Source organism: Brassica napus, chromosome C8, assembly GCF_020379485.1.
Source record: "Brassica napus cultivar Da-Ae chromosome C8, Da-Ae, whole genome shotgun sequence".
Classification (NCBI taxonomy): Eukaryota; Viridiplantae; Streptophyta; class Magnoliopsida; order Brassicales; family Brassicaceae; genus Brassica; species Brassica napus.
Genome location: NC_063451.1, coordinates 11,135,594 through 11,163,033, shown reverse-complemented (window position 1 = coordinate 11,163,033; position 27,440 = coordinate 11,135,594). Strand labels below are relative to the sequence as shown.

The following is a 27,440-nucleotide window of genomic DNA, read 5'->3' as shown; positions in this document are numbered from 1 at the left end:
GACAGTGGAGGAGGCAGTGTTGAGTTCTCGAAGAAGAAGAAGACACGGAACGTGTATACTCAATAAGATAGAAGATGAGTTGAGGGTAATAGAGAGGAACCAAACAGAGATATAAGTCTTTGGAGAAGAAAATCAGGGTTCCGTCGGAAGTTTTCTACTCAAGAGACTTGGATGTTGCTAAGAGAGATTAAGCCTTCTTGTACTTGGGCTCGAGGTGTCTGGTTTGCTTAAGCTACCCCAAAATATGCGTTTGTGACATGGATTTCTATGCGAGATAGAATGTCTACACTGGACAGAATTGCTAAGTGGAGCCAAGGCATTGACACCACCTGAATCAAGAAATCACCTATTCTTCGAGTGTTCTTACACAGGCCAAGTCTGGGAGTACATTGCAAAAGGCATTCTCAGAAGCTCTTACACCAATGTCTGGTCAGAGATCATGGAGATTATTATTGATGTAACTAGGGAGAGGAAGAGTTTGTTTTGCATCCGATATGCGTTCCAAGTAGTGGCGGACCCAATTTTGCTTTTAAGGGGTGTCACATAATTCATATAGAAAAAAATAAACAATCAAAATGTAAGAGGCTGGAATTGAACCGGGAAAAGGTGTGTCAGCTGTAAAGGAAAAGACCAACTCAGCTACAGACTTTTTCATTAGTTGTTATACAAACACAAAGATATAAAATTAAACATGTGTCAGATGACCCCCTATTCTATAACGTGGGTCCGCCCCTGGTTCCAAGCTGTTCTTTATGCAGTATGGAGAGAAAGAAACAAGATCAGACATGGTGATAAGATGTTGCCGTTGCCTGTACTGAATCGGTTGATTGATAAAGGGATAAGAAACAAAATAAGTTTGATACGTATGAAAGGGATAAAGGGGATGGAAGATCTTATGCAGTTTTGGTTTACTACTAGAATGTAGATAGCCTCATTTTCCTGTAGTTGAAGTAGATCAGAGTTGTAGTTGTTGCTCTTTAATACTAAACAGGATGCACTTGTTGTAATAAGGCTTTTTTGATGAATAAATTTAACATTCATTCAAAAAAAAAAAAAAGAAGTGATTGAAGTAGCAGGTGATGACGATTGGTTGTCTCCACCGCCGAAGGTTGTCTTCTATAAAAGCAAAAAGTCCGTGGAAGATTCTACCATTAAAGATTTGAGGTAGTTTTCTATATCTTGAGTAATTGTCATATATGTGCTTCCTATAAGAATGTTGTGTTATTATTATGAGAAGCATGTACACAAGTATTTATACAAAGGTTAGCGTGAGAGCTAGGTTAAGCCAATAACTATACATTCCTTAAGTATATATGATAGATATATTCTCATGATACTATCGTATCCTTGACACGCCCCCGCAAGACGGAGGGACGGTAGACACTCCGATCTTGTCTCTAAGCTCAGTAAATCTGCTCCGATGAAGTGGTTTGGTTAAGGCATCTGCAAGTTGATCTTTAGTGTTGACATGAGCTACTCTGAGAATGCCATTCTGGATTTGACCTCGGATAAAGTGGTAATCTAAGGCGACGTGTTTCATCCGTGAGTGGAAGACAGGATTTGCACAAAGAAACGTGGCACCTACGTTGTCATAGTAGATAACCGGAGTAGCTGGTAATGTAATGCCCATTTCAGTGAGTAAGTTACAGATCCAGCGGAGTTCAGACGCAGTGTTAGCGACGGATCTGTACTCTGCTTCGGTTGATGATCTTGCGACACTCTTTTGCTTCTTGGCTGACCATGAAATCGGATGGCTACCAAGGTAAATGATGAAAGCGTTGGTGGAGATATAATCGTCTGAGTCTCCAGCCCAATCAGCGTCGGAGAATGCATGAAGTGTAAGGGAGTTTTTGGCGGAGAAGAAGACACCATGAGTGCTGGTACCGGCCAGATACCTGAGAACTCGCTTAGCAGCCTGAAGATGCAAGTCTGTGGGTCTGTGCATAAACTGAGACAGGCGATTAACCGCATAAGATATGTCCAATCTCGTTAAGGCCAGATATTGTAAACCACCAATTAGTTGACGATAAGCGGTCTGATCAGAGAGCGATGTGCCAGAGAGGAGAGTGAGCTTCGGAGAAGAGGCCATAGGTGTGCTTACTGGTTTTGCTTCGAGCATCCCATGTTTGTGTAGTAGGTCGAGAATATATTTCCTTTGGGAAAGATGAAGACCAGCAGGAGATCGATGTGCTTCAATGACTAAGAAGTAGTTGAGATCTTCTGGATCTTTTATAGAAAAACGCTCAGCAAGTTGGCGAAGTATACGTTGAATCATTGCTTCATCATTACCGGTCACAAGTATGTCATCTACATATACGAGCAGGTAGATGCATGATGAGCCATGCCGAAGAATGAACAGCGAGGTGTCTGCAAGAGAGTTAGCAAAACCGACAGTGAGAAGATAATTTTTCAACTCTGTGTACCAGGCTCGAGGAGCTTGTTTCAAGCCGTAGATGGCCTTTTTAAGACGACAAACGAAGGATGGATTGTCTGTGTCGACAAAGCCTGGTGGTTGCTCCATGTAAACCTCATCAGTGAGTGTGCCTTGTAGGAAAGCATTGTTCACATCTAGTTGCCGAATGGACCATGATCGAGTGACCACAACATCGAGGACAAGACGAAGAGTTGTAGACTTGATCACAGGACTGTAAGTGTCAGTGTAGTCACGACCAGGTTTCTGAGTGTTCCCTTTTGCTACTAAGCGTGATTTGCACCTTTCATGAGTACCGTTAGCTTTAAATTTATTCTTGTGAAGCCATCTGCAGCCGATAACATGAACATTTTGTGGTCGCGGTACCAAATCGAATGTTTGGTTTTGAGCAAAAGCATCGATCTCATGAGACATAGATCCTCTCCATCGCTTATCTTTAAGAGCTTGAGCAAGTGTCAGTGGTTCAGGTGGTATGTCAGGGTTCAGGGATGCGGATAGGATATATTTGGTTGTGGGTTTGGTTATGTTGTTTTTGCGACGGGTCTGCATTGGGTGATAGTTGTGTGTGGGTGGAGCCGGAGGGATGATGGGTTGAGATGTAGTGGTAACGGTAGGGTTTGATGATGAAGGTGGAGTTTGGTGGCTGGTTTCTGGTTGATTGGGTGTGAGGGGAGGATTATTTCTGGTTTGGGAATCATCTTGTCTCTCAGGTTGAGTTGCAGAGGACTCCGTTGTATCACTTTCCTGCAAAACAGTCTGGTTAGAATCAGAGATCGGTTGTACCTGAGGCTCTTGAGGCGCGACTGTCGGCTGCTGTACGAGTGGCGCTGGGACTGGGATTTGTTCTGCAGGAGGAAAGGAATTTGTGGGTGGTTAGGTTGAGCTTGGATCAGCCGGTTTACTTAAAGTGTTGAAGGGAAAGGAGCTCTCATCGAACTTGACATGTCTGGAGATGTAAATTCGACCTGAGGCTGGCTGCAGACAGATGTAAGCACTCTGTGTGAGGGAGTAGCCTAAGAAGACGCAGGGAGTTGAACGGTTCTCCAGTTTGTGATGAGTGTACGGTCAGAGCCAAGGAAAGCAAAGACTGCCGAAGGTCCGTAGCTTTCCGTAGTTGGGAATTTCTCCAAAAAGTTTGTGAAATGGAGACGTCATATTCAGAACTGGTGTTGGGAGCCGATTGATTAGGTATATTGCAGTCGCGAAGGCGTAAGTCCAATAGGAAGAAGGCATGCCAGCGTGTGTGAGAAGCGACAAGCCGGTTTCGACAACGTGTCTGTGTTTCCTTTCTGAAAGTCCATTGTGTTCGGGTGTGTGAGGCGGTGAGGTGAGATGAGAGATTCCGGCTGTTGCAAGAAAGGACCGAAGGGCTAAGAACTCGCCCCCGTTGTCTGAGAAGAAGAACGTACCAATCCTTGTATTGAACTTGTTTTCAACAAGGCTTTTGAATGGTATGAAAATGTCTCGAACATCTGATTTATTTTTCATTGCATATAGCCACGAATATCTGGTGTAGTGATCTACAATCACCAAGTAGTATTTGAAATTGTCGACTGAGACAACCGGGGACGTCCAGACATCAGCAAAAAGATATTCAAGTGGTCGGTTTGAGGTAATAGAGGTTTGGAAAAATGGAAGTTTGTGACTTTTATTGATAGAGCAATCAGAACAAGACAATGTTTGAGAAACAACTTGAGAACACGGAAGTTGAAAAGAAGAAATAATAGATTTTAAAACAGGGACTGCTGGGTGGCCAAGTCTGTCATGCCATTCTTTGGGTGAGATTTTGGTTGAGGTATTGGCAAAGAAGGATGTAAGGGTTGACGGTGAAAATGGCCACTCATACAGCTCGCCTCTAGTTTTGCCTTGGAGCAACGGGACCCCCGAGCTCAGATCCTTCACCTGAAAGAATTCAACAGAAACCTTATTAGCATTACACAACCGATAAACAGAGATGAGGTTTTTGTGAATATTAGGGACACATAGAACATCAGTTAAACGAAAAGCGCGAGAGGGAGAAGAAAGTGATACTGAACCAGTATGAGTGATGGAGAGTCCTGAGCCATCTCCTATCTGAACCAGGTCATTGCCGTGATACGGATTGTGAAGCGAGAGGTTGTGGAGATCACTGGTCATGTGATGTGTTGCGCCGCTGTCCATGAGCCACATGTTGTCGGTTTGAGCAGTTCCAGTTGCTATATTTGCCTTTGGCTGCCATGGTGGAAAGGTTGGTGTGGAGACTTGGTTGTTTGGCGTGAGCTGACGGTTGAGTAGCTGGTAGCATCGACGCGCACTGTGGCCATGAGTGCCACAGAGTTGACACTTACCCTGATATCCTCTGCCTCCACATTGGTCCTGTCTTGATGCAGAGTAGTGATCAGAACCTTTGTTTTGGTTCCAGTGCTGAGTTGATGAGCGTCCCTGATAGCCACGTCCGCGCGTGTTGGCTGTGTTAGCTGTTACTGGTGTTGAGATGATAGCAGCCGCAGTTGAGTTCGCCAGTAACTTTACTTCATGATTGAGAAGTTTTTCATGAACTTCAGTGAAGGTTGGAGCAACGTCTCTTCCCTCAATCTGATCTGCAACTGATTTGTAGTCCTCTGGAAGACCCTCAATCACCTTAGCGATTTGATCTTCAAGATCCATAGGCTTGCCAAACAGCGCCAGTTGATCAATCTTTGTGGTCAGGCCCTGGATGAACTCATCGATCGTCTTAGTGCCTTTTTCCCATTGTTTCAGTTGGAGCCTGATTTGTTGCAGATGGCCACGGCTCGGATTTGCATACGTTGCAGCAAGGGTTCTCCAGATGTCGGCTGCTGAAGCAGATCTGGACAGAATGGGCTGAATGGTCATAGTGATTGCCCCAAGAAGACCGCTGAAGATGAGCTTGTCTTGACGCTTCCAAATTGCAAGTGCGGGATTGGGAGCGGGAACACCATCAGTGATGATCGTATCAGGTGGTGGGGGAGTGGTTCCATCAAGGTAACCGGCCAAGTTATAACCGTCTAACAAGGCGTGCACCTGCAAACTCCACATGAGGTAGTTGCTGGTGGTGAGTTTTGTCACGTTTGACATGTTGACGTTGAGAAGGGTTTGTTTGTCGGCGGTGATAATTTCCGCAGTGTGTGCAGCCATGGTTTGTGTTTTGAGGAAGAAGAAGCTGACGGCAAAAGAAAAGAAAAAGAAAAATATTTAGGGTATCGTAGACTGCTCTGATACCATATAAGAATGTTGTGTTATTATTATGAGAAGCATGTACACAAGTATTTATACAAAGGTTAGCGTGAGAGCTAGGTTAAGCCAATAACTATACATTCCTTAAGTATATATGATAGATATATTCTCATGATACTATCGTATCCTTGACACTTCCCATGTTGCTATTAGAAGCTACGGTGTGAACACTGATAGTTTTAATTTTAATGCGCTTTGATGATATCATCTAGAAAATTTCTTTGTTACACTTTGATTCTTAAGTTTTTAATTGAAATATGCAATGTATTAGAAGCTATGGTTTTGTATGTCTGTGCTTCCTATGTTACTACTAGAAGCTACTATTTTTTCCAACGTTATATATCCCATGGTCGATTTCACTTTCACATGAATCTATAAGTTTGAATGCTGCTAACTGTCATTTGTTAATTCGCCTTCCTGATATCACCCAAAGAGTACCTATTATTACGCTTTGATTGTTAAGTTCTGAATTGAAACATGCATTACAGGTAAGAAACTATGGCAGATGTGATTCAGAAAGCCAATGAGTCTGCTAAGAAGCTGAAGTATCTCTCAAAATATTCTTAAAGGCTGTTGCTGCTCGGGCACCACCAAGCCTATTAATGACAGAGCCAAGATTGTCAAATACAGGACAAAGATGACATAAGAAATTGCGGGTGATGTCATAATATGTACAGAAAATGTAGCTAATGTGTGTCGACATGCTATTACTCGACAAGGTAATCCCAGCAGTAGTGTTTTAATTTTTTCTTTTGTGAGAAACTCATCTTCAACCAGTGCTGCCGTCAATCATCTCCTACCATCGGACATGTGTCGCCTCTTTGATTTTATATCTTCCGGTGAAGGAGATTGTTTGATTAGTTTTTGTGAAATCTTAAGATTAGTGTGTTAATCTATACAAGCATCCATAATTTTTTTCCTAAATTATGTTGACTAGGTATTCTTCGTTGCGAGGATCACGACTTCTAGGTCAGTTACATTATCAATTTATGTAGATACTGATTTAGCGATTGTGGCACTTATAACTATATATTTTTTGTCTTGTGAGACTTGAGAGTTCTCTACACATGCGTTCATTTGTATTTGACATTGCCTACTGGTGAAAAATGTAGTGTGTTGGAATCCTCGAACAGTTGATATAAGCCATATAGTACAAGTGCACAATTCCACTGAAGATGTGTCTCACATGCCTGAAATCAAAGACCGTAATGTTCTGAACGCTAACAAACCCTTGATGGCTGCAGATTGGGAAGCTCTACCTTATGCAGTTGTTCACGACGCCGAAAACACAATCTCAAAAAATACAGAGGACAAGGCTGGGTATCAACTGGCTCTGATCCTGTAGATGTTGTTGTTGAAACAACCACACCGACGATTGATGCTACCACCCTTGACTTGAATTGAAAGAGCATGAGAATTTTTGATTGTTAATAAAATTACATTTTCAAATTTTCATTACAATTTAAGATATTTTATATTATTCAGTCATTTACATACCCACCCGTAGGGCGGGTTTTTACCTATTAAGTTTATATTAATATAGGTCACTCACTTTAGAAATATCGTAGAGTTCACATTAATGAGTTTTATAAATGCAATAGAATAGTAAATATTTGATGGCACAAAATAAGCAAAATATCAATTACGTCGAAATAGGAAAATAGTATTGATGGCACACAAAATTACGGTTCAAAACCAAGATATATTAACTGAATTTGTTAAATTAATTGATTTTGTTGCATTCGTATATAAATAGCGAGAAAATTATTCTTATAGATACTTTTTCACTTTTCAATTGCAACAAAAGACGCATTACACTTGACACACACTTTCTTGTTGTTCAATGACTTTATCACCCCTCAACGGAGTTTAACTCGAAATGCCCCTCCCTCTCCATTAGAAATGCTGAATTCACCCTGTAATAAAAAAGAATATATTTTTTATTTTTTTTTAAATATAAAATCGGGTAAAACGTGGTTAAAGACGCTAGGGACCTTAATGAAACCAACTTATTACCAACCCGACCTGCTCTACCCGACCCAACCAAACTGAACTGGATCCTATACTCTAAACGAAGCGTTTTGTCTCTCTCCCTCTCCACCTAAATCTAAATCCCGTCTCGTTCCTCTCCGGCTTCTCTCTTGCGATTGCGACGAAACCCTAGCCTCCGTGCGTTGTGGCTTTCTTCGTCGTCCTCCTTCGTCTAAATCAAGAATCCATTAATCTCTCCGTAGACGTCCTCTCTCCCTCTTATTTCTCGGGTCTCAACTCTCTAGAATCGAGAACCGCTTCGTTTCTTCTTCTTTCTCCGACGAAATTCTAGTCTCCATCTTCGTTCCTTTCGTAAGTGAGTAGTTTCCTCTGAGTATTGCATTGTTGAGATGTAATAATTGATGTTTGCTATGCGGTTTGCATTTGGAGTAATTGACGGTGACTTGTTGTGTTCTTAACAGCGTTTCTAACTTCTTGTACAGGAAATGAAGGGCCGAAAAAGAAAGAATCCATCTACTACGTGCGTTGGAGTCTCCAGTAGAACTAGAGCTAGAAAGGCGGTCTCAGCTGGGAATGAGCCGGCAAGAGAAACGACTGTAGTTTCTCTCTCTGTTGATTCAGAAAGTGATGACATGTCTGATGTATCATCTAAGGTAGTTTTTGCACTCGTTTCATTGTCAGTGTGAAAGTATACTAGTTTTAGTAGTAACAAATGACTAATACATATATATTATGATTGCAGGCAAGGCAACCACCACAGCCCCTTGAATTATACTTCAAGAGCACAGAGTTCACGAAGACTTGCAAGATTCAAACCAAGTGCTTTGTGAAGAATACAGTGGACGTGATTAAGAAGCTTAAGGAGGAGGTTAAATGGTTCACAACCCATCCTCAATTTCGTCACTTCTTCCACATGCCTGATGAACAATACCTGAAGCTCCAAGGAATGTGGATGTTACTCTTGCGCACCATTTCGACTGAAGAAGAAGATGTTGCATGGTTTAGTCTGAATGGTGTTCCCATCCGCTATTCTATGAGGGAGCATGCCCTCATCTCGGGCTTAGACTGCCATGAGTATCCAAGGAAATATTTGAAGCTCGGGAGTACGAAGTTTGTGGATTATTACTTCGGTGGACTAAAGAAGATCACCATAACAGATGTGGAGCAGAAGCTGTTGTCTATGAAGACGCCATGCAATGATAGATTGAAGATGGCTGTCTTGTTCTTCCTTGGTCGGGTTATCAGAGGACAGGCAAAGGATTCCGGACCAGTAGACCCGTTCATCTTAAGGATCGTGGAAGATTTGGATGTTTGCAGAACATTTCCATGGGGTCGTTTGACATTTGAAGATGCAATAAAGAACATTAAGCATATGATGGAGCTTCTGAAGGGTGAAGTGCACCCGGCATGCGGCTTTCCTGGATTCATAATTCCATTAGAGGTAAAGCATACAATCTAGTCAAATATGAGTTGTTTTATAACCGTAAATCTGACAGCGCTACAATATTTGTGTAGATTTTGGCTTTTGAGTGTATTCCTAAGCTGGGGAAAACATTTCGACTATCTGCAGACACACCTTCTGAAGATTGTCCTAGGATGTGCAAGAGCCGCTTTACAAAGAGTAGCATGAAGGGCTATCCTTTGGAAGATATATATGCTGCACTTGGACACACAAAGGTATATGTATATATACTTTGTAGTAGAAACTAGAAGAATATAATAAAATTTAAACTGATTTTCCTTTTCTGTTTTTTTTCCAGGTTATTAACAGTGTGTTGGTGCCAACTGTGGGTGAGGAAATCATGCTGGCTCGTATAATTGATGAGGAGCGAGAGTATCATTGTGAGGGAAGCACAAGTGATACTTGGAACCACTGGCTAAATGTGAAGCATAAGAAGATATTTTGGAAAAAGCTATACGACTTAGATGTTGCTGCACGAGTGTTTAAAAAGAAGAAGGACAAAGAAAAGGTGACGTTTTTAGAAGATTCGTCTTCTAAATCTGGGTTGGAGAGCTTGAAAGCTCTGGAAGAAAAGATTTTGGGGGCCATAAGTGAAGGGTTTTCTGGTCTTAAATCAGTGGTGGAGGCAAAGCTGGGTGATATGGATGTGAGGATGAGTAAATTTGAAAAGAATCAGCGCCAACTTAGAAGAAGGGCTAAGAAAATAGAAGAAAAGCTGACTTCTATTGAGAGCAACAAAAATGAGGAGAGGAACTATGGTGAAGATATGGATTTTGGATGGGATGATAGAGATTATGGTAGAGCTGAAGGGAAGGAAAACAGTGAGAAGGCTAAGGAAGACAAGGAAAACAGTGAGTCTGGCGAGGAAAAGGATGTGGTCTCGGGTGGGAAAAACAGTAAGGATGGTGAGAAAGAAAACAATGAGAAGGGTGAAGAAGAGAAAGACCACGAACCTGAAAAAGACAAAGAAAACAGTGACTCTGTTGAGAAAGGCGAAGAATACGTGGAGGAATCAGATGGAGAAAGTTCTCTGTTAAGGCTTCAGGAAAGAGTGAGAGTGCAAGCAGAAGAATTTTGGAGGACAATTGATGATGAGTCTGAGGCTGAGGAAGAGGTTGAGAAAGAGGGTGAGGAAGAGGCTGAGAAAGAGGTTCAAGAAGAGAAAGAGGGTGAAAAAGAGGCTGAGAAAGAGGTTCAAGAAGAGAAAGAGGGTGAGAAAGAGGCTGAGAAAGAGGTTCAAGAAGAGAAAGAGGGTGAGGAAGAGGGTGAGAAAGAGGCTGAGAAAGAGGTTCAAGAAGAGAAAGAGGCTGAGAAAGTAGAATCCAAGGGAACTCCTACCTCTACCGGAGTAATAGTCATTACACCACGTGGTAGAACTAAGGCAGCAGATGCGAGGAAAGCAATCTCTATATCACCAGAGATTGTTGTGGTAACAGGGATTGCTGAGCTAGCTGAGAAAGAGGTTGAGGTAGAAGATACTCAGACAGAGCAAGAAGCTATTCAGACTGAGATTGTTGAGAAAGAGGCTGAGGTTACTGAGAAAGATGCTGAGTTAGCTGAGAAAGAGGATCAAGATGTGGATGAAGAGGAGGAAAAAGCAGAGGAAAGTGAAGATAATCCTGTGGAGAGTCCCTCTGAGAAACATGCTGAGCTAGCTGAGAAGTCAGTTGAATCTGATGTCGATCTAGATGTGGAGGAAGAGGAGGAAAAAGCTGAGGAAATTAAAGATAATCTTGTGGAGAGTCCCGCTAAGAAACAGACTGAGCTAGCTGAGAAGTCAGTTGAGGTAGAATTAAAGACTAAGCGCAAGCCTAAGGTCAAGGTCATAGCAGTGCCGTATGGCATTCCCAGAGCTGAGAGACTAGCAAAAATGAGAGCTGAAGCTGAAAAAAAGAAAGCTAGAGCTGAAAAAAAGAAAGCTAAAGCTGATGGTGCACCTAAGAAGAAAGACAGGCCGAAGAAGACTGAGGCTACATTGAAGCCATGTACGCCGCTGCCGGAGAAGAGAAAAAGTGAACCATCACGGTGGGTGCAGTCTCCTTTCACTGAGGGAAAGACTGATGAGCTAGAAGTGCCAAAGAAGAAGCTTAAAACAAAAACCTAAAATGCTTATGTTATGTATATGTATTATTCAAGTTAGGATGTTATGTTTCTGCCTAAAATGCTTCTCTTGAACTTGTTAGGATGTTATGTTTCTGCTTCTGGATGTTATGTTAAGTTTCTGGATGTTTTATGCTTTTTAAACAGGTGTGGTAACTCAAAATTACAGTGGAAACTTTGGTCAAAATTTTGGAAAAATACTTCATAATTTTTTAAAAAAATTACTTTTTAAAATTTTTGAAAAATACTCCATTTTATAAAATAAGTAAAATGCAAACCACATGTAAAACGTGCATGGATAAAAATGCACATGTAAAACGTGCAGCCGTCATATATTTTGATATTATATTTTGATTACACTTAGTAATTCTTGGTAAGTTTCAAGGACTTAGTAATACTACCTTACACATAGTAATCTTTTGGCAATTTTTAGGTTTATCTAGTAAAACCCTGAGAAAATGAGCTTTTTTGTAGTAAAACTGATGCTTTTACACTATAATAATTATTAAAGAAGACATTTTCAGGAAGCATTTGCCATAAATACGTATTTTTTTAGATTTTCCTTACTATTGTCTAACCATTCATACAATAACAATGAAAGTTAAGAGAGTTTTTTGAAAAAATGAAAAGATTTTTCTTAAACTGCTGAAATAATCATAAAAAATAGTCTTAATATATATTTAGTAAGTAACTAGTCTACAAATTGATAATAATCATAAAATATATATCGATTCTACATACTAAACATAAATACTCATACTAATATATATGTGGTCCAAATAACACATAGTAAACCCAGTATTCCTAGTAGTTCAAATAACACATAGTAATTCTCTAGTAGTTCTAGTAGTCCAAATAACATATAGTAATTCAAAGTAGTCCTAGTAGTTCAAATAACACATAGTAATTCCAGTAGTTCTAGTAGTCCAAATAACATATAGTAATTCCAGTAGTCCTAGTAGTCGGAATAGCACAATGAAACAAATTTCAACAATCAAACACCTGAACCAGAACCACTTCCACATTCAAAATACGCTGCCATACCTCTTCCTCTGGCTCTCCCTGTGTCTGTGCTTGTGGCTCTCCCTCTTCCACTCCCTCTGCCTCTTTTTCCTCTTCCACGCGCTTCTCCTGCTGATGGTTTCCTTGTTTGTTGTGGTTTTCCTTTCTTGACTTCAAATTCTGGAGGAAGTACTTTCTTTGCTCTAATTTCTTCTGGTATAACCCAATCAGACATATGAGGAACAGGATATATTGTCCGGTGATAAGCCAAAGCCCATTGCTCTACCAAATAGTACTTAGAACAATACTCAGATAGATGGAGTTCCTTTCCCGCTTTCTCAGTCATGAATGTGGCAGCAGCTACTGCATGAACACATGGATATTTGTCTTTATCAAATTGCCCACAGGTGCACGTGTTCATAGCCATGTCCACGGTATAACGCTTCCCGTCACTACCATGCACACTGTACTCGAGATGGAAGCTGTTTAACTCATCAACCCGAAGAAACCCTGCATCAACACATCTTTTAGTCATTTCCTCCTCCACTATAGGCACAAGCTTCAGTGCGGGTGGCATTTCAGCTGCCTCTTTCCTGTGCTTGTTAAACCATTCAGCAATTTTTCCAATGATAAAATCAAACATTGGAAGTAAGGTGAACTTTCTTGCGTCCTTAATAACACCGTTAAAAGATTCTGCTGAATTGGTGGTGTCAACATTGTACCTAACTCCTTCAAAGTAACATCTAGCCCATTTCTTTTGTTCACAACTTCTGTCAAGATACTCCGCTGCACTAGGATATTTCCTGCCAAAAGCGTCATAAAGGACCAAGAACTCCGCCTCTGTATAAGCGTGTGCGCACTCCATAAACTTAAATGCACATGTTTCTCTGTTGTTACGGACGTAGCCTTTAACATTTTGAGACAGATGCCATATACAATAACCATGAGCGGCCTGAGGGAACACTTGATGTACTGCCTTGATCAAGCCTTTGTTTCTGTCCGAAAGAAACACCAATCCAGGGAGATCCGATATCACTGATTTCAACTGTTCCATAAACCATAGCCAACTCTCATATTTCTCACCATCAGCAACACCAAACGCAATTGGGTAGTGGTGATGATTGGGATCCTGAGCAGTCGCAACAAATAACACTCCACCATAAACAGTCTTCAGGTGTGTTGCATCCACAACAAGGACTTTTCTCATCGCGCGGAATCCTTCTATGCTAGCTCCCAAAGCCCAAAACAGATACTTAAATTTTTTGCCCTCATCCACAACCACACGAGTTATTGTGTCAGGATTCACCTGCTCCAGCATGTGCATATAACAATATAATAAAGAATAACTCTCTTCAGGAGTTCCGCGCACTTTATTAGCAGCTAGTCTTCTTCCTCTATATGCCGTTGTGTATGATACTTCCACAGCAACTCTCTGATGAACCAAATCGATCAGAGCATTGGGACGTGGTGTGTCAAAACTTCCAGGATAATCTTGGGCCAGGATAGATGCAACGATTTGTTGTGTGCCTCTCCTTCTATTAGGCAGTGTTCTTGTGGTAACAACAGAACATCTATGCTGCTTGATGTAACTTCTAACTGACCAAAGATCTGAATTCGTTAACTTTGCAACACGCACAAACCACTTGCAGCCTTCTTTGGCTCCTCGGCATTTTATCACATATCTCTTAGTATCCGACTTAATTACCTCATACTCAAAACACTTCACATGTGACGCCGCCTGAATATGAGTTTGCGCTTCCTCCTTGGTTCTAAATTCTTGATCTAAAACCAAATCCATACCATCATCCCACTCCTTATAGACAACTGGTGTGACTTCAACTGAGGGTCCTGCTTCTCTTTCGGTGGCATTCTCATGCATCTCAATGTCTTCGTAAAGTGTAAGCACACCACCAGTACCTTCATTATCAGTTGCATCCTTCTCAGTACCTTCTTCATCACCACCCTCTGTCTCAATAGCCTCTGTATCAATAGCTTCTGTATCAGTAGCCTCTCTATCAGTAGCCCCTCTTTCAGTAGCCTCTCTATCAGTGGCCTCTCTATCAGTAGCCCCTCTTTCAGTAGCCTCTCTATCCGATAGACTGCCATAGAAATCAGTGTCATCATCCCTTTTGTTGAACTCCACATGTAGAACACTTCTACAATTCTCTTGATTTACTTGCATTAGATAACAAAAAACGTCTTCATCTTCCCAGATATATGATGGCTTGTTCGAATACATTACCATTGGAAAGTAACTAATCTTCGCTTCCATCTTATAGTCATCTACCTTTATCTTTCTGCAAATACGCTCAACCAAAACAGAGCGTGTGATCTCATCCACTGATTTCTTCAACACAATAGTGTGAATTTCATCTTTCCCGTCACCATCTCCCGAAATCCATTTCATTTCAACCCCATCTTTAATATAATATCCTCCATAATCAAAACAAATGATTGTACAATGCGGATTTTGCATTTTCCTGAAATAAAATGAATTATAATTAGAATTAGCATTATTAAGAAGTTTAAATTTAATTCTCACGTAATATTTTACTGTTAGCATTCTTACTAATACTAATTTTTTTCAATACTATATATATAGTAAAACCAGTAATACTAGTAATATTTGTAAACATAGTAATACCAGTAGTATCAGTAATACCACGTTGCCTTAGTAAAACGGGTTATCTTAGTAATACCCAGAAATTATCCTTGCACTAATTAATCAAGTTTTTAGTCCGATTTTGTTCGGATTTTGCATTACCCATGTTATATAATTCATATTAATGAAATTACACCGAAGAAATCATCAAAACGGGCTCAAAACGTACATAAAATATACCCTAAAACCAATAAATACAGTTTACAAAATCCTTTTAAATCTCTTAAAATTTGCATTCAACCTTTCTTTTGTTACACTAGCCGATATATACACTTATTTTTATAAGTATTCCAGCAAAAATTTAATCAAAAACGGACATAAATTAAACCCGAAATTCATATACACAGTTTTTAAATTCATTTTTTCTCTTTCAAATTTTCATCAATTCTTACTTTTTTAGGTTACCCATGGTTTACACAAACATTTAAAAGATATTTCACACAAAATTTCATGAAAAACGGACAAGAATTACCTGATGTTAAAGCTTCAAAATCGCCAATGAAGGATGAGGAAGAAGAGCTCTTCACGCTTACAGAGGAGAGAGGAGAGGAAACATGAAGACATGTGGGCCAAGGTAAATCTGATTGGTTAAGGTTGTTTGTGGACCCCATTTGGTTGTTGTGTTTGGTTGAGTGTATTTAATTGAAAAATTAAATGAATTAATGAGGTGGAGAAGAAATATATTAAAGAAAGAAAGGTTAGTATAGGGAATTCAAAGACAAAAGGCTAATGGGAAAAGAGAAGGGACAAGAAGAATGAATTTTTTTCAATAAGGGCATTTGGAGTTAAACTCCCCCCCTCGACCAAACCAGACTAATAGTAAACTAAAAGAAACCAATCATAACACGCGTTTAAAATCCAAAAGCGAAGGTGAAAACCCTAATTTTCCTAGAATCCAAATCTAAATTTCTCTCACTCATTGCGTCCGATAACTAAAATCTCAAACAAAACACCCTTGTCACTCGCGTTTCTATCAAGCCATGGTGGAACCTCTAGCTTAGTCGATTTTTCATTCCTCATTCGAGTACCAACACTGATCTTCCTCCTTTTTCATGTTCCAGCTCCTCTTCCTCGGCCTCCAACTTTTTGCTCAGAGGCTGCTCCGCCAGGAGGGCCTCTCCAAGACGTCCCTTCGCGTCGCCGTGGTCAAGCTCCTCCTCGATGGCCGGTGAGACAGCCATGGATTCCGAGCTCAAGATCTTCGTGGATGGTCGGCAGTGTTCGTTCTCTTCTACGGAAAGCAGAGTCAAGTGTGGTCTCATCCAGAGAGAACGTGGCAAGCTTTCCCCGTCTGATCTCTAAGCATCTCTACTCTTGAACAACTCAAGAACTCTGCATCTGACAGTAACATATCTCCCTTTCTTATCTGAGTTTTTATTTTGAAATTTGATTTATTTTGAGATTCATACTTAGTTTATGTAATTTTCATCATCTGGCTATTCAAAGTTTGAATCTTTTGTGGATCAGATTTAATTTTCAATGATATTTCATATTTGGATTTAGATATGTAAACGGCAACCTATTGGTTTTATATTTTGAGCAAATGTAATTTTTTTTTTGTAAGTGTGTTTGCATGTTTGGTGTGTGTGTTTTCTGTTGATTATCTAAGTCATTAATAAAATTGAAGAAGTTGAATTCTCTTAACCGTCTCTTCTACATCTTAATTTCATGTTTCTAAAGTATTCATTTTGTGATGGTTTCATCTCTTGACAGAGAAAAAGCTGTGAAAATGGGAGCCCCAAAGCATAAGTGGACACTGAAAGAAGAAGAAGCTCTTGTGGCTGGAGTACTCAAACATAGAAATGGAAAATGGCTTTACATACTCGCACGACTCTGAGTACTACCTCTCTCCTGACCCCAACCCCAACCCCAACTTCCACACTTCCCATACCCCTAGCAGCCACATCCACACCTCGTTTTTTTTGCTGATAACCACATCCACAAACCCCCTGTGCACAAATCCCAAACAACCACATCCATAGACGCTCTGTCCGCAATACCCGAACAAGACGCACATAGTGATCTCAGCTGTCTTGATCAAGTTACTTTTTAGGTGCTGATTAACAATCTCTTTTACCTCATGCTCAATTTTGTAATGTATGTACTAAAACTTTCTTTTGTAGCCTCAACCGGCTTTTGTTAGGCGCAACCAATTCTTAGACGCTAGTGTACAATTTTTTACTTGTCTTTTGTAATCAGCCTAATTATGTGTTCAAATCCACTCACAAGACACTTTGTTCATCATTTGTCATGTTAATTATTAAAATATATTAAAATAGATGTTAAAATGTAGAAACAAAAAAATTACAATTGATTATAGCAATCATATTTATTTATGTATTTTTTAATTTAAAATACAAATAAATAAAGATAGAGAGATCAATGAATAATAACAATAAAACAAATAGAAAAAGATAATTAAATTAATACATCCTCTATCATCCTCCGCAAGAGTCTCTTTTGTTCAAAAACAAAGAAGCTATAACCATCCTTACATAAAAAAAATAGTATAAAATCATGTGGTTAATAATCAATCTCACTAACCTATAAACCAAACAATATTTAATGTCTAAACTATACTAACAAAAGAGGCTACTTACCTGTTTCGATTTCCCAACCAAAATCCAACTAGTTTACTAAATGACCAAGGGTATAATGGTCTGAAATCAGCATCGAAACCAGCATTTATGTGCTTCAAGCAATAAATGTTTTATTGTGTAAAGAAAAAGAGAAAAGTATCCAATTATGTAACTCACTCATAAATAGCATGGTAATTATCTCAAAAACAAGGACAAAATCTTATAAGAGATTATGCTTTAATAATATAGATTGTCTTATACTTCAGTTTTAATAAAATAGATTTAGTAAAAACAAACCAAACGATTTGCTAGATACAATATATGGAAAACACAACCTCTTTTGTTTCTATCCAGGTTAATTCTTTAACTATTAACCTGGACTACAATCCTTGGAATTTAAAGCAATCTCGGTCAATAGAAACATAGACAATACAATTATACAAAATATGATAACCGAATTTGCCTAATCGTTAGGAATAGTAACTATATTTTAATTTTGCAAAACTCGGTGAGATAAGATTCCGAGTATGGCAAAAGGTTTTCGAAAAATCTAAACACCTTAACGTGTTTGATCAAATGTTAAGAACTATTTATTATTTTAAAATGAATGAAATCCAGCGCTAGTTGTATGTTTATTAAAGTTGGGTTTCGCACGACGATGGATATCTCGGATAATGTATTGCATCTCTTCGGTACATTACAAAGTTTTAATTAATGGTCAGCCAAAAAGACATATTATACCAAATAGAGGATTTCGACAGGGTTATCCTTTGCCGCTTTATTTATTTATTTTGTGCACTGAAGCACTAATAGAAAATATTCGGAAAAAAGAAGAATAAAAGTTACTAACTGGGCTAAAAATTGTGCGCGGCAGTCCGGCAATTTCACATTTATTATTTGCTGATGATAGTTTCTTTTTCTGCAAAGCCAATAGGCAAGAATGTGAGGTCATTGTAAAGATTTTGAAAGATTATGAAAGAGCGTCTGGACAGCAGATCAATTTTTTGAAATCGTCCCTACAGTTTGGACATAAGGTACCAGATTCAGTACGATTAGAGGTACAACAGGTATTGGGTATTACTACAATAGGTGGCATGGGAACATACTTGGTAATCCCAGAAAGTCTTGGTGGTTCTAAAACACAATGTTTGGGTTTTCTCAATGAAAAGGTTAATAATAAGGTCAATAATTGGACTCTCCGATTTCTCACGAAGGGCGGGAAGGAAGTCTTAATAAAAGCAGTAGAATCCCCCATGCCAACTCATGTTATGTCTTGCTTCCGTTTACCAAAAACGGTTACTAAGAAACTTACGAGCACAATTGCTCACTTTTGGTGGAGTGGCAGCGGCAATACAAAAGGCATGCATTGGTTTTCATGGGACAAATTGTGTAAGGATAAAGCAGAAGGGGGCATTGGTTTTAGAGATATTCAGAATTTTAATACGGCTTTATTAGCAAAACAGTTGTGGAGATTAATCGACAAACCAAATTCTTTGTTTGCAAGGGTTTTTAAAGGTAGATAATATTACCGAAACTCAGATCCTTTGGATCTTATCAGATCATATTCTCCCTCATATTGGTGGAGGAGTATCACATCAGCTAGATCTAATAAAAGGCTAATCAAAAGAGTGGAAACAGTTTCAACCATTTCAGTCTGGAATGATCCTTTGATCCCCGCTCCTCGCCTGAAGTCAGCAATCCCAAAATTCTCAAATCAATTCTTGAATCCATTACTTAAGGTCGAGGATTTAATTAATCCAGTTGATCTTTTTTGGAACCTGGAATTACTCAACGCATATGTCCATCAGGACGATGTGAGTACTATACGGATTTTAGCCATTAATCGTCACCCTAAGCCAGATTCATATGGCTGGCATTTTACGGATCATGGTAGATACACGGTAAAATCAGGCTATCGGACAGAGAAATTATATCCTGATAAGGGTACTCAGTATAGGGATATGGGACCGGATACAAAACCATTATTGGCGCACTCTTGGAAGTTACAATGCTCACCAAAATTGAAACATTTTGTTTGGCAAAGAATTTCTGGCTGTTTACCGGTGTACAGGAATCTTCACTCACGGGGAATTAAATGTGATATGCAATGTCAAATGTGTGGGGCTGAAGAAGAATCGATTAATCATGTGTTTTTTTTTTTTTTTTTTTTTTGTACAAACAAACATTTCATATCATAAAGGAGTTTACTCCCCCGGAGGAGAGTTCATTACATAACTAGCAAGGGCTGACTTTGCTACCAAGTTAGCTTCCGAATTGTAGTTGCGAAAAATAAAACTAAAGGAAATTACATCAAAGAGAGGGATAAGGTGATAGATATCAAACATGATACCGAACAGTTCAGGTTGATTCCGACCTGACTTCAATAGCTTGATCAGGGATAAGGAGTCAGAGAGAACCGCCAGGGATTGGACGTTTGAATATGCGGCACGAGAGACCGCGCGATGGACAGCAATGGATTCGGCCATAAGTGCTGATGAAACATGCCCGTGAGCTTCCGAAACGTTGGCCAGGACTGAGTAACTTGACCAGAGAAGATTCCACCTACCCCACAATTCCCTGTTTTCTCATCCCAAGCCGCATCTACATTGCATACAAGCTCTCCGTTTTGAAGCAGCGTGGGGGGGGGGGGGGGGGGGGGGAACAGACAGTACATTGGTGAGATTGGTGGTAACGGCTACGGGGGAGCCTTTTATAACACCTGAAACCTGTGCATCACTCCATTCTTTGGCATCTTTTATACTCTTCAGACATATCTTCTGTGCTAAGAAAGCTTTGTTTTCGAACGCAAGTTTATTCCTCGCCTTCCACAAGTTCCGAACAACCCAAGGCCAAAGTGGAGAGGTAAAGCCTAACGGCGGCAATGGGGTAAAGCACTCACCTTGCTTAATCAATTCAGCGATGGAAGGGACACAATTGGACGGCCGTAGTGCAATGGGAGTGATGTTCCATACTTCCTCCGCTACTGGGCATGTGAGGAAGACATGAAGTTCATCCTCATAAGCACCGCATCTCTTGCAGTTTAAACGTGCGATTCCTCTCTTTTCCAGATTGGAGCTGACTGGTATTGCTCTCTTCACCAGCCGCCATAGAAACTCCTTCAGCTTGGGACTTGTTTTCACTACAAGAAAAATGTCCTTTCTTAGCGTAAGAAAACAGCTATAATATGTTTTTGTTAGCGTTATTGAAACCGCTAAATCTGTCCCAGCTATCTTAGGTCCCCCATAATGCTATTATATAGAGAGCATATGATAGCTTTGTTTTAAACTTGCTATGGTTAGTCAAATCTTATGATGGCTTTTGTTTTGAACGTTATCGTATGTTCTGTTATAGTAATGTATCAGTGCTATGTCTATTATCAATTATCTGCTATTAGAGCTTGTTCATAGAAACATGTTTGGTTGTAAATTAGATTTACGTAAAAAAATAATATTCAATTTATATTTCATTAATAAACCAAAATGTACTTTTATATCAGTACCACAAACATGTAAACATTTTCATTAAATCTTACACAAACATCGTTACAATATCAGAACTAAATATAAAAAGACAAGAAAACATGAGAACTAAATCAAAACCTTGAGCTCCTATTTTCCTTCTTGGCCTTAGCATGTGTCTCTCAGAGAAAGCGTAGTGGATGCACTTTAATAATATCCCAAATTGTAATCCAAGAAGCTATAAAAAACAATCAAAACGGTTCAGCTGTCTGAGCTTTTGAATTAATAATGAATCACCCACATTCACTTTATACCTACCTGCAACTGGAATCAGCAATAACTAAAGAGCTAAATACACACGAACAACGTATTCATATCGAATTAGACAAATCTTCTATAGCTAGAGCCGTGAATCCAAATAAAGGTCTGTGAGACAACATGATTACGAAAATATGAACAAAAAAAAGAAGAACGGAGTACCATTAACATTTATGTTTTTACAAAAAAAATATATATAATACCAGAACGCTGCAAGATAGCTGGAATTAGGCTCCCGTTATGCAAGGCAGAGAGGAAAGGATAACCAGACTCCGGTTAACTGATCTGTCTTAGCAGTGGGGACAAAAACAAATTTTGCTTATGTTCATAAAGTATATGATCCTTTTTTAACATAAAACCAAAATAGATGAGAGGAAGAAAGATAAACCTGATGATTAGGATTCAGAAATACAAAAATTCTTAAGGTTTTTACACAGACAATTCCACTGGTTTGGATTCAGTACACCGACTAAAATCTGCAAGCAAATATAATGAGGTGTCACACACACACAAGCAGTATCGAAAGATCAGACATTTCCCTGACTAAGATCAGCTAAATTACTTTAATAGACTTTTAATGAGAGAGAGGAGACAGACCTTTAGAAGGGGTACCATTTTCCACACAGCCATTGGGACCAAGAAGCATCTGTAATTGACCAGAAGGAATCAATAAACAACGATGAAAGGAACATTACTAGCAATTATGTTCTCACAAAACCACTACATAATCACACATGCCAACAAATTGCTTATGTTCATAAAGTATGATCCTTTTTTAACATAAACCAAAATAGATGATCAATATTGTAAGAGTGAAGAAAACATAAACCTGATCGGGATTCTGAAATACAAATCACATAAGTCTGTGCCATTTACCAAATGTAAAGCCATTTCACCAGTCACTGCGCTTGTGCTAGAGGAACATGATTCCAACCGTTTCTGCATTTTCTCTTCATCGTATTGAAGGGTCTTGTCTCCAGAGTTTGGTGTCCAATGAGCAGTATCATGTACACCACGGGTAAAATGATTGAACGATCATGAATACTATTTAAAAAAACAATCAAAAAGGTTCAGCTGTCTAAGCTTCTGAATTAAGAATGGATAATACATTCACTTCATAGTTTATAAGTTTAAGAGATGTGTACTTACTTCTTCTTGATAACCAGGATCTGAAGTAACCCAAGAGCCATTGCAGATGATGAATCAGAGAGTCTGGATCTGATGTGTAGATCTTCTCTTAACACAAAGCGATGCATCTCAAAACCTCGCAAGCTGAAGAAAAGGATGTGAGGTTAAGTTTCAGTGATCCAAGCCTATCAATATTGTATATTCTAATAAACTAGACTCCACTAACACGAGGACATTAAATTAATCTAGAAACAAAGCTTAACGTGGTTTTCAAAATATTCCATTCAGACAATATTTAAACATATACGATATCAACTTCAGTTCAAATTGACAACGCAAAAAGAGTATAGCGTGAATGATGGTTCAGAATCTTGACCTGGAGAGAGAAAAAACTGAGAGAAACTATAGTTAGGTCCTAAACAAAACCCAATCTCCCAATGGCTTAATTAAGGTGTACTAAACAACCGCACACAAGAAAATCAATAAGAAAAAGAGATATATGCAAGTCATACCAGAAAGAGAAGGAGTATATTCAAATTCTGAAAAGCCTCCATTAAGATACAATCTGCTCCAACCGTAAAACTTCTTCATTTAACTTATAAACTTCAACCTGCAAGACAGGAACTTTTTATTAACACAATTGAGTCACTTTTTATAATCATAAGCTAATGCCTACCACGATACTAAAACTGTCTCTTAAACAGAGATAATCAGACAGGTTCCCTGAAGTTAAACTTCTCAAAGATTTGCTTGAACTCAACGTTAAAACCATCTTCAAACTCGGGCTGCTCTGGAACATACTCAACCATAATCTGCTCAGATACATATGAGGAAACAAAGATCAGAAATCACAAACCCTAGAAAATATTCAGTCCAATTAATAGAGTGGGAGAAAGATAACACGAAACTAACCTATATCTTCACCGCCGTCGTCCTATTCCTCAGTCTTCTCCGCCGGAACTGTGTTCGCCTCTGTCAAAATGCCGTCAGATTCAAAACAGAGGGAGTGAGGGAGAGATATAGATAGAGATATATATATATAGAGAGAGAGAGAGCGAGGACCTCGCGGATGGTGGAGAGTCGGGTTTTTTCCTCGTCTGATTCAACTGAGCTTGGATCTGTTCACAACTTCAGGTCATCCTCCTCTTTTCAACTGAGTTTGAGTTACAGAGCACGAAATCGGGCTACAAGGTGTCGACAGAGAGTTTCGTCAGTGGGAGATAGGGTAACGGTGACGGTATTAGGGTTTGTTCTCGAGAGAGAGTTCTCTCCGTGACTCTAATATTTTTTTTTCTATGTGAAGACTGATTTTTTTCTCCTTATGTAGTCTAAGTCTTAAAGTAAGGAGGGAACTAATTAAGTTCTTCGCGGTTGTCGAAATTTTAGTAAGTATAGGCGGTATCTGTGTTTTTCTTTTTCAGCTTGCTAATTTTTCATGATAGCATTAAGTTAATGCTATGAATACGTTCCCAAATCGAAAAATTAATCAACTATAGCAGTTTGAAAATCCGTGCTATCAATACCCTTTTTTATTATAGTGTTTAACGTTCCAAATGTGCTTCAGCCACTTAACTGGCTCATCTACATTCCTCAACGGGTTATCAAATGTCACTCCGACGCCATAACCAGTTTTGGTAGAATAATCTCCCGATTTCTCCGGTAGCCAGAACAGAGTATCCTGAGCTTGTGTGGAACTTGTTTTTATTCTCAAAATAGTGTCCTCATACTGAGGGATAATGCTTCTAATCTTCTCCACTTCCCATTTATTTGTGAGTGGGCATAAGAGATCTTTTACCTTTAGGGAAGAGCTTTCCAGCATAGCAGGGCCTATCGGTCAGGTTGGTGTTTGAGAAGATAGCCAAGGGTCGTTCCACACGCTTATCTTCTCTCCATCCCCCACCGCCCAGCTTAAACCATTTTTCAGTAAGTCTCTCCCTGCTAGGATGCTCCGCCATCCGTGTGATGCATTCGCTAGTGCAGAACAGTCCAAGAATGACGTGTGCTGAGAGTATTTTCCCAAAAGCACTTGGGCGAGTAAAGATTGTGGCTCTTTGAGTATCCTCCAGCTAATTTTTGCAAGCAGCGCATCGTTGGAGGTTTGTATATCTCTGAATCCCAAGCCGCCAGCATATTTTGGCAGAGCCATTGTCTCCCATGATACCCAACACATCTTCTTCTTCCCGGGGATCGAGTCCCACCAAAAGCGGGTGAGTATCGATTGGATTTGCATACATAAAGAATTCGGGAGCTTAAAGCACGACATAGCATAACAGGGCATTGCCGAGAGGACTGATTTCAGCATGACTTGTTCGCCAGCACCTGATAGAAACCTCGCTGTCCAGCTGTGTGATTTCTGCCTTATCCTATCCAAGATGGACACAAAGATGTCGCGTTTTCGGCGACCAAACTGTTCCGGCAGCCCCAAGTACTTTCCGATACCTCCCTCCATTGCAATCGACGTTGTCTCTTTAACCCGAGCACGAACTGTCGCTGGTGTTTTAGCAGAGAATGTAATAGCAGACTTCTGAGTATTGATCTTCAGACCAGATACAACTTCATAGATAGAGAGAATCTTCATCAACGCTGTGACACATGATGGCTTGGTCTTGCAAAAGAACATGGTATCGTCGGCGAAGAGTAGGTGATTAATAAAGGGACTGTTACGACAAACTCGTATGCCCGAAAGAGATCCATCTGCTTGGCCTCTTGCGCAAAGGGCCGCTAAAACCTCCGTGCAAAGTATGAAGATGTGTGGTGACAGAGGGTCGCCTTGTCTAAGGCTGCGGGAAGGCTTGACAAGCCCTTGGGGTGATCCATTAATCAGAAACGAGTACGACACAGATTCAATGCAGCTCATAATCCATGTTATCCAAAGCGGATCGAAACCGAGCAGAGATAGAACTTCTTTGACAAAGCTCCATTCGATTATGTCGTAAACTTTGCTCATGTCCGTTTTCACGGCCATGGAGCAGTACTTCTTAGCCTCTGACGTGCTCAAGTAATGGAGGGTTTCGTTTGTGATGAGGACGTTTTCCGTGATCGCTCGTCCCGCTACGAAGGCTGATTGCGTGTTTGAAACAAGGCAAGGCAGCAGTGGTTTGAGTCTTCGAGTTAAGATCTTCGCTATGATCTTATAATGAGTGTTACACAGGGCAATCGGCCGGTAATCTGCAACTGAGCGCGGCCCTGTAACCTTCGGAATGAGCCTAATATGGGTCTCGTTCTGCTGCGGGTTCAAGATGTTCGTCGGGAAGAAGCTCCGTACATCTCTAATAACATCAGGTCCTACTATATTCCAATAGGACTGGTAGAAGGTGGCTGAGAATCCGTCTGGTCCCGGAGCCTTACTTCCGTTAATAGAATTCACAGCGTCTCGAATCTCTGAACCACTCGGTATCAAAATTAGTGATGCATTCATCTCAGGAGTTACTTTTCTAGGAAGTAGTCCCTTAATCTGATCGAAGTTTGTGTTGCCATTGGAAGTGAACAACTGAGTGAAATAGCTAGAGATCACTCGACCAATGTCTTTTACTTCATAGACAACGCCTCTCTTAGAGTCCTCTATGACGGGAATGGAGTTTATTGTTTGCCTGGTCCTAGTAGCAGCATGGAAAAACCGGTATTCCTATCACCCTGTTTGAGACACTGAATTCTACTTCTCTGTTGCCAAAACTGCTCATCGGCCAGGTAAGCTTTGCGTAATTCCAGGTTGATCTTGTCGATGAGTGCAGGATCAGGCGTTGCGTTCGATAGAGCTGCTTCCAAGTCCCTTTGGTTCTGTTGGATTTCCATATTGCTCTGGCTCTGTTTTTCCTTTGCCCACTTTATAATTCTCCTTATGCACGCATTTAGCTTATGTATCACGGAATCGAGAGGAGAGGAATGCCAAGCTGTATCAATCAGTTCTGTCACCTCCTCCTGTTCCGTTAATGCTCTGTTAAAATGGGACATAACTTTCCGTTTTGCTTTCTCAGAGTTGAAGTAAGACATGAGAGGACGATGATTGGACCCTTCAAATCTCAGATATCGGCATCTTCCCATTGGAAAAGCCTCAGAGCACGAGCAGTTACCCATTGCTCTGTCGAGTCTGGATCTGATAAAATGGGTATATCTGTTACCTCTCCAAGATAGAGATTCTCCGGAATGCTTGAGATCCCATAATCCGTTTTGGGCCACAAAGGATCTGAAAGTAGTGAAAGAACCTTCTGGCCTGACCGGGCCTCCTATCTTCTCGGTGTTGTTGAGGATGTCGTTAAAGTCCCCTGTCAGTAGCCATGGATCATCTCGACCCTGTCCGACCGCACTTAGTTTGTTCCAGAATTCAGCTATGTTCTACGCAGCCGGTGCTCCGTACACAAATGAGACGAAAGATGCAGTCCCTTTATACACAATTCTCGTGTCAATTAAATTGGGAGAGGACTCAAGAATTGTGATCTCAGTGTCTTCGTTCCAAAAGAGAGATAATCCTCCGCTTAAACCAATGGGAGGAACTGAGAAATAATGGGAAAAGCGCAGACCTTGAAGTTTCTTATTGATAAACTCATCATCTTGTTTTGTTTCCATTAAGAACATTACATTAGGAGCCATAGTTTTATGGATCTCCTTAATACGCCGGATTGTCTGGACGCTGCCAAGTCCTTGACAATTCCAGCTTAGTAAAGCTAAGGAAGAGGTTTTAGATGGGGCCGAAAAACCGCCCCACCTCGAGTACTTCCCGGTATGAGCACCGTATTTGGTTGGCCATTCTTCTTTCGTTGTGTACTAGGGCCTGCCTTATTACAAGGTAACTTCGGGTCCTTCTCCACCATTAGCTTTTTCCTAGTAGCAGTAGCTGCACGCACTGTACTGGTCTTCTTCTGGTTAAGACCCAAGAGTGGGCTTCTTACTACACGCTTTCTTATGGGGGTCTTGGCTACCTTTCTCTTGTTAGTCATTTTGCGTTGGTTCGAGATTGGTATCGTTCCCCTTCTAGAACTGACATCTACTCCTTCTCCAAGCCAAAGTGAGGCCGGTACCCTTTCTATTTCCAGAGGTTGCTCTTCGATGTCTTCTTCCGAGAGGTCATCATTTTCAA

General features: G+C 40.2%; 1 protein-coding gene and 2 long non-coding RNA genes across 9 annotated transcripts; 2 read left to right on the top strand and 1 right to left on the bottom strand.

Moving 5' to 3' along the window:
* The first annotated feature begins 7,756 nt into the window (after positions 1-7,756).
* LOC106384704 (uncharacterized protein At3g43530-like) lies at positions 7,757-11,321 on the top strand. Its single transcript, XM_048765717.1, has 4 exons — positions 7,757-8,310; positions 8,400-9,098; positions 9,173-9,334; positions 9,418-11,321. The coding sequence occupies exons 1-4, from the start codon at positions 8,143-8,145 to the stop codon at positions 11,221-11,223; spliced, it is 2,835 nt and encodes a 944-aa protein (XP_048621674.1). The 5' UTR covers positions 7,757-8,142; the 3' UTR covers positions 11,224-11,321.
* A 4,409-nt stretch (positions 11,322-15,730) lies between these two features.
* On the top strand, positions 15,731-17,127 carry LOC106386147. The gene is made up of 3 exons (XR_007327476.1): positions 15,731-15,866; positions 15,945-16,227; positions 16,597-17,127. It is a non-coding gene; the product is annotated as an uncharacterized LOC106386147 (long non-coding RNA).
* A 3,780-nt stretch (positions 17,128-20,907) lies between these two features.
* On the bottom strand, positions 20,908-23,766 carry LOC106389891. 7 transcript variants are annotated; one of them, XR_007327470.1, is made up of 11 exons: positions 23,429-23,753; positions 23,279-23,338; positions 23,043-23,178; positions 22,879-22,976; positions 22,388-22,510; positions 22,068-22,282; positions 21,836-21,884; positions 21,627-21,714; positions 21,442-21,523; positions 21,239-21,346; positions 20,908-21,158 (listed from the first exon to the last, which is right to left on the bottom strand). It is a non-coding gene; the product is annotated as an uncharacterized LOC106389891 (long non-coding RNA). The 7 variants fall into 7 exon arrangements; XR_007327471.1 differs by having other exon boundaries at positions 21,442-21,714; positions 23,429-23,744; XR_007327475.1 differs by having other exon boundaries at positions 21,239-21,244; positions 21,442-21,714; positions 23,429-23,742.
* Between the last annotated feature and the right edge of the window lie 3,674 nt (positions 23,767-27,440).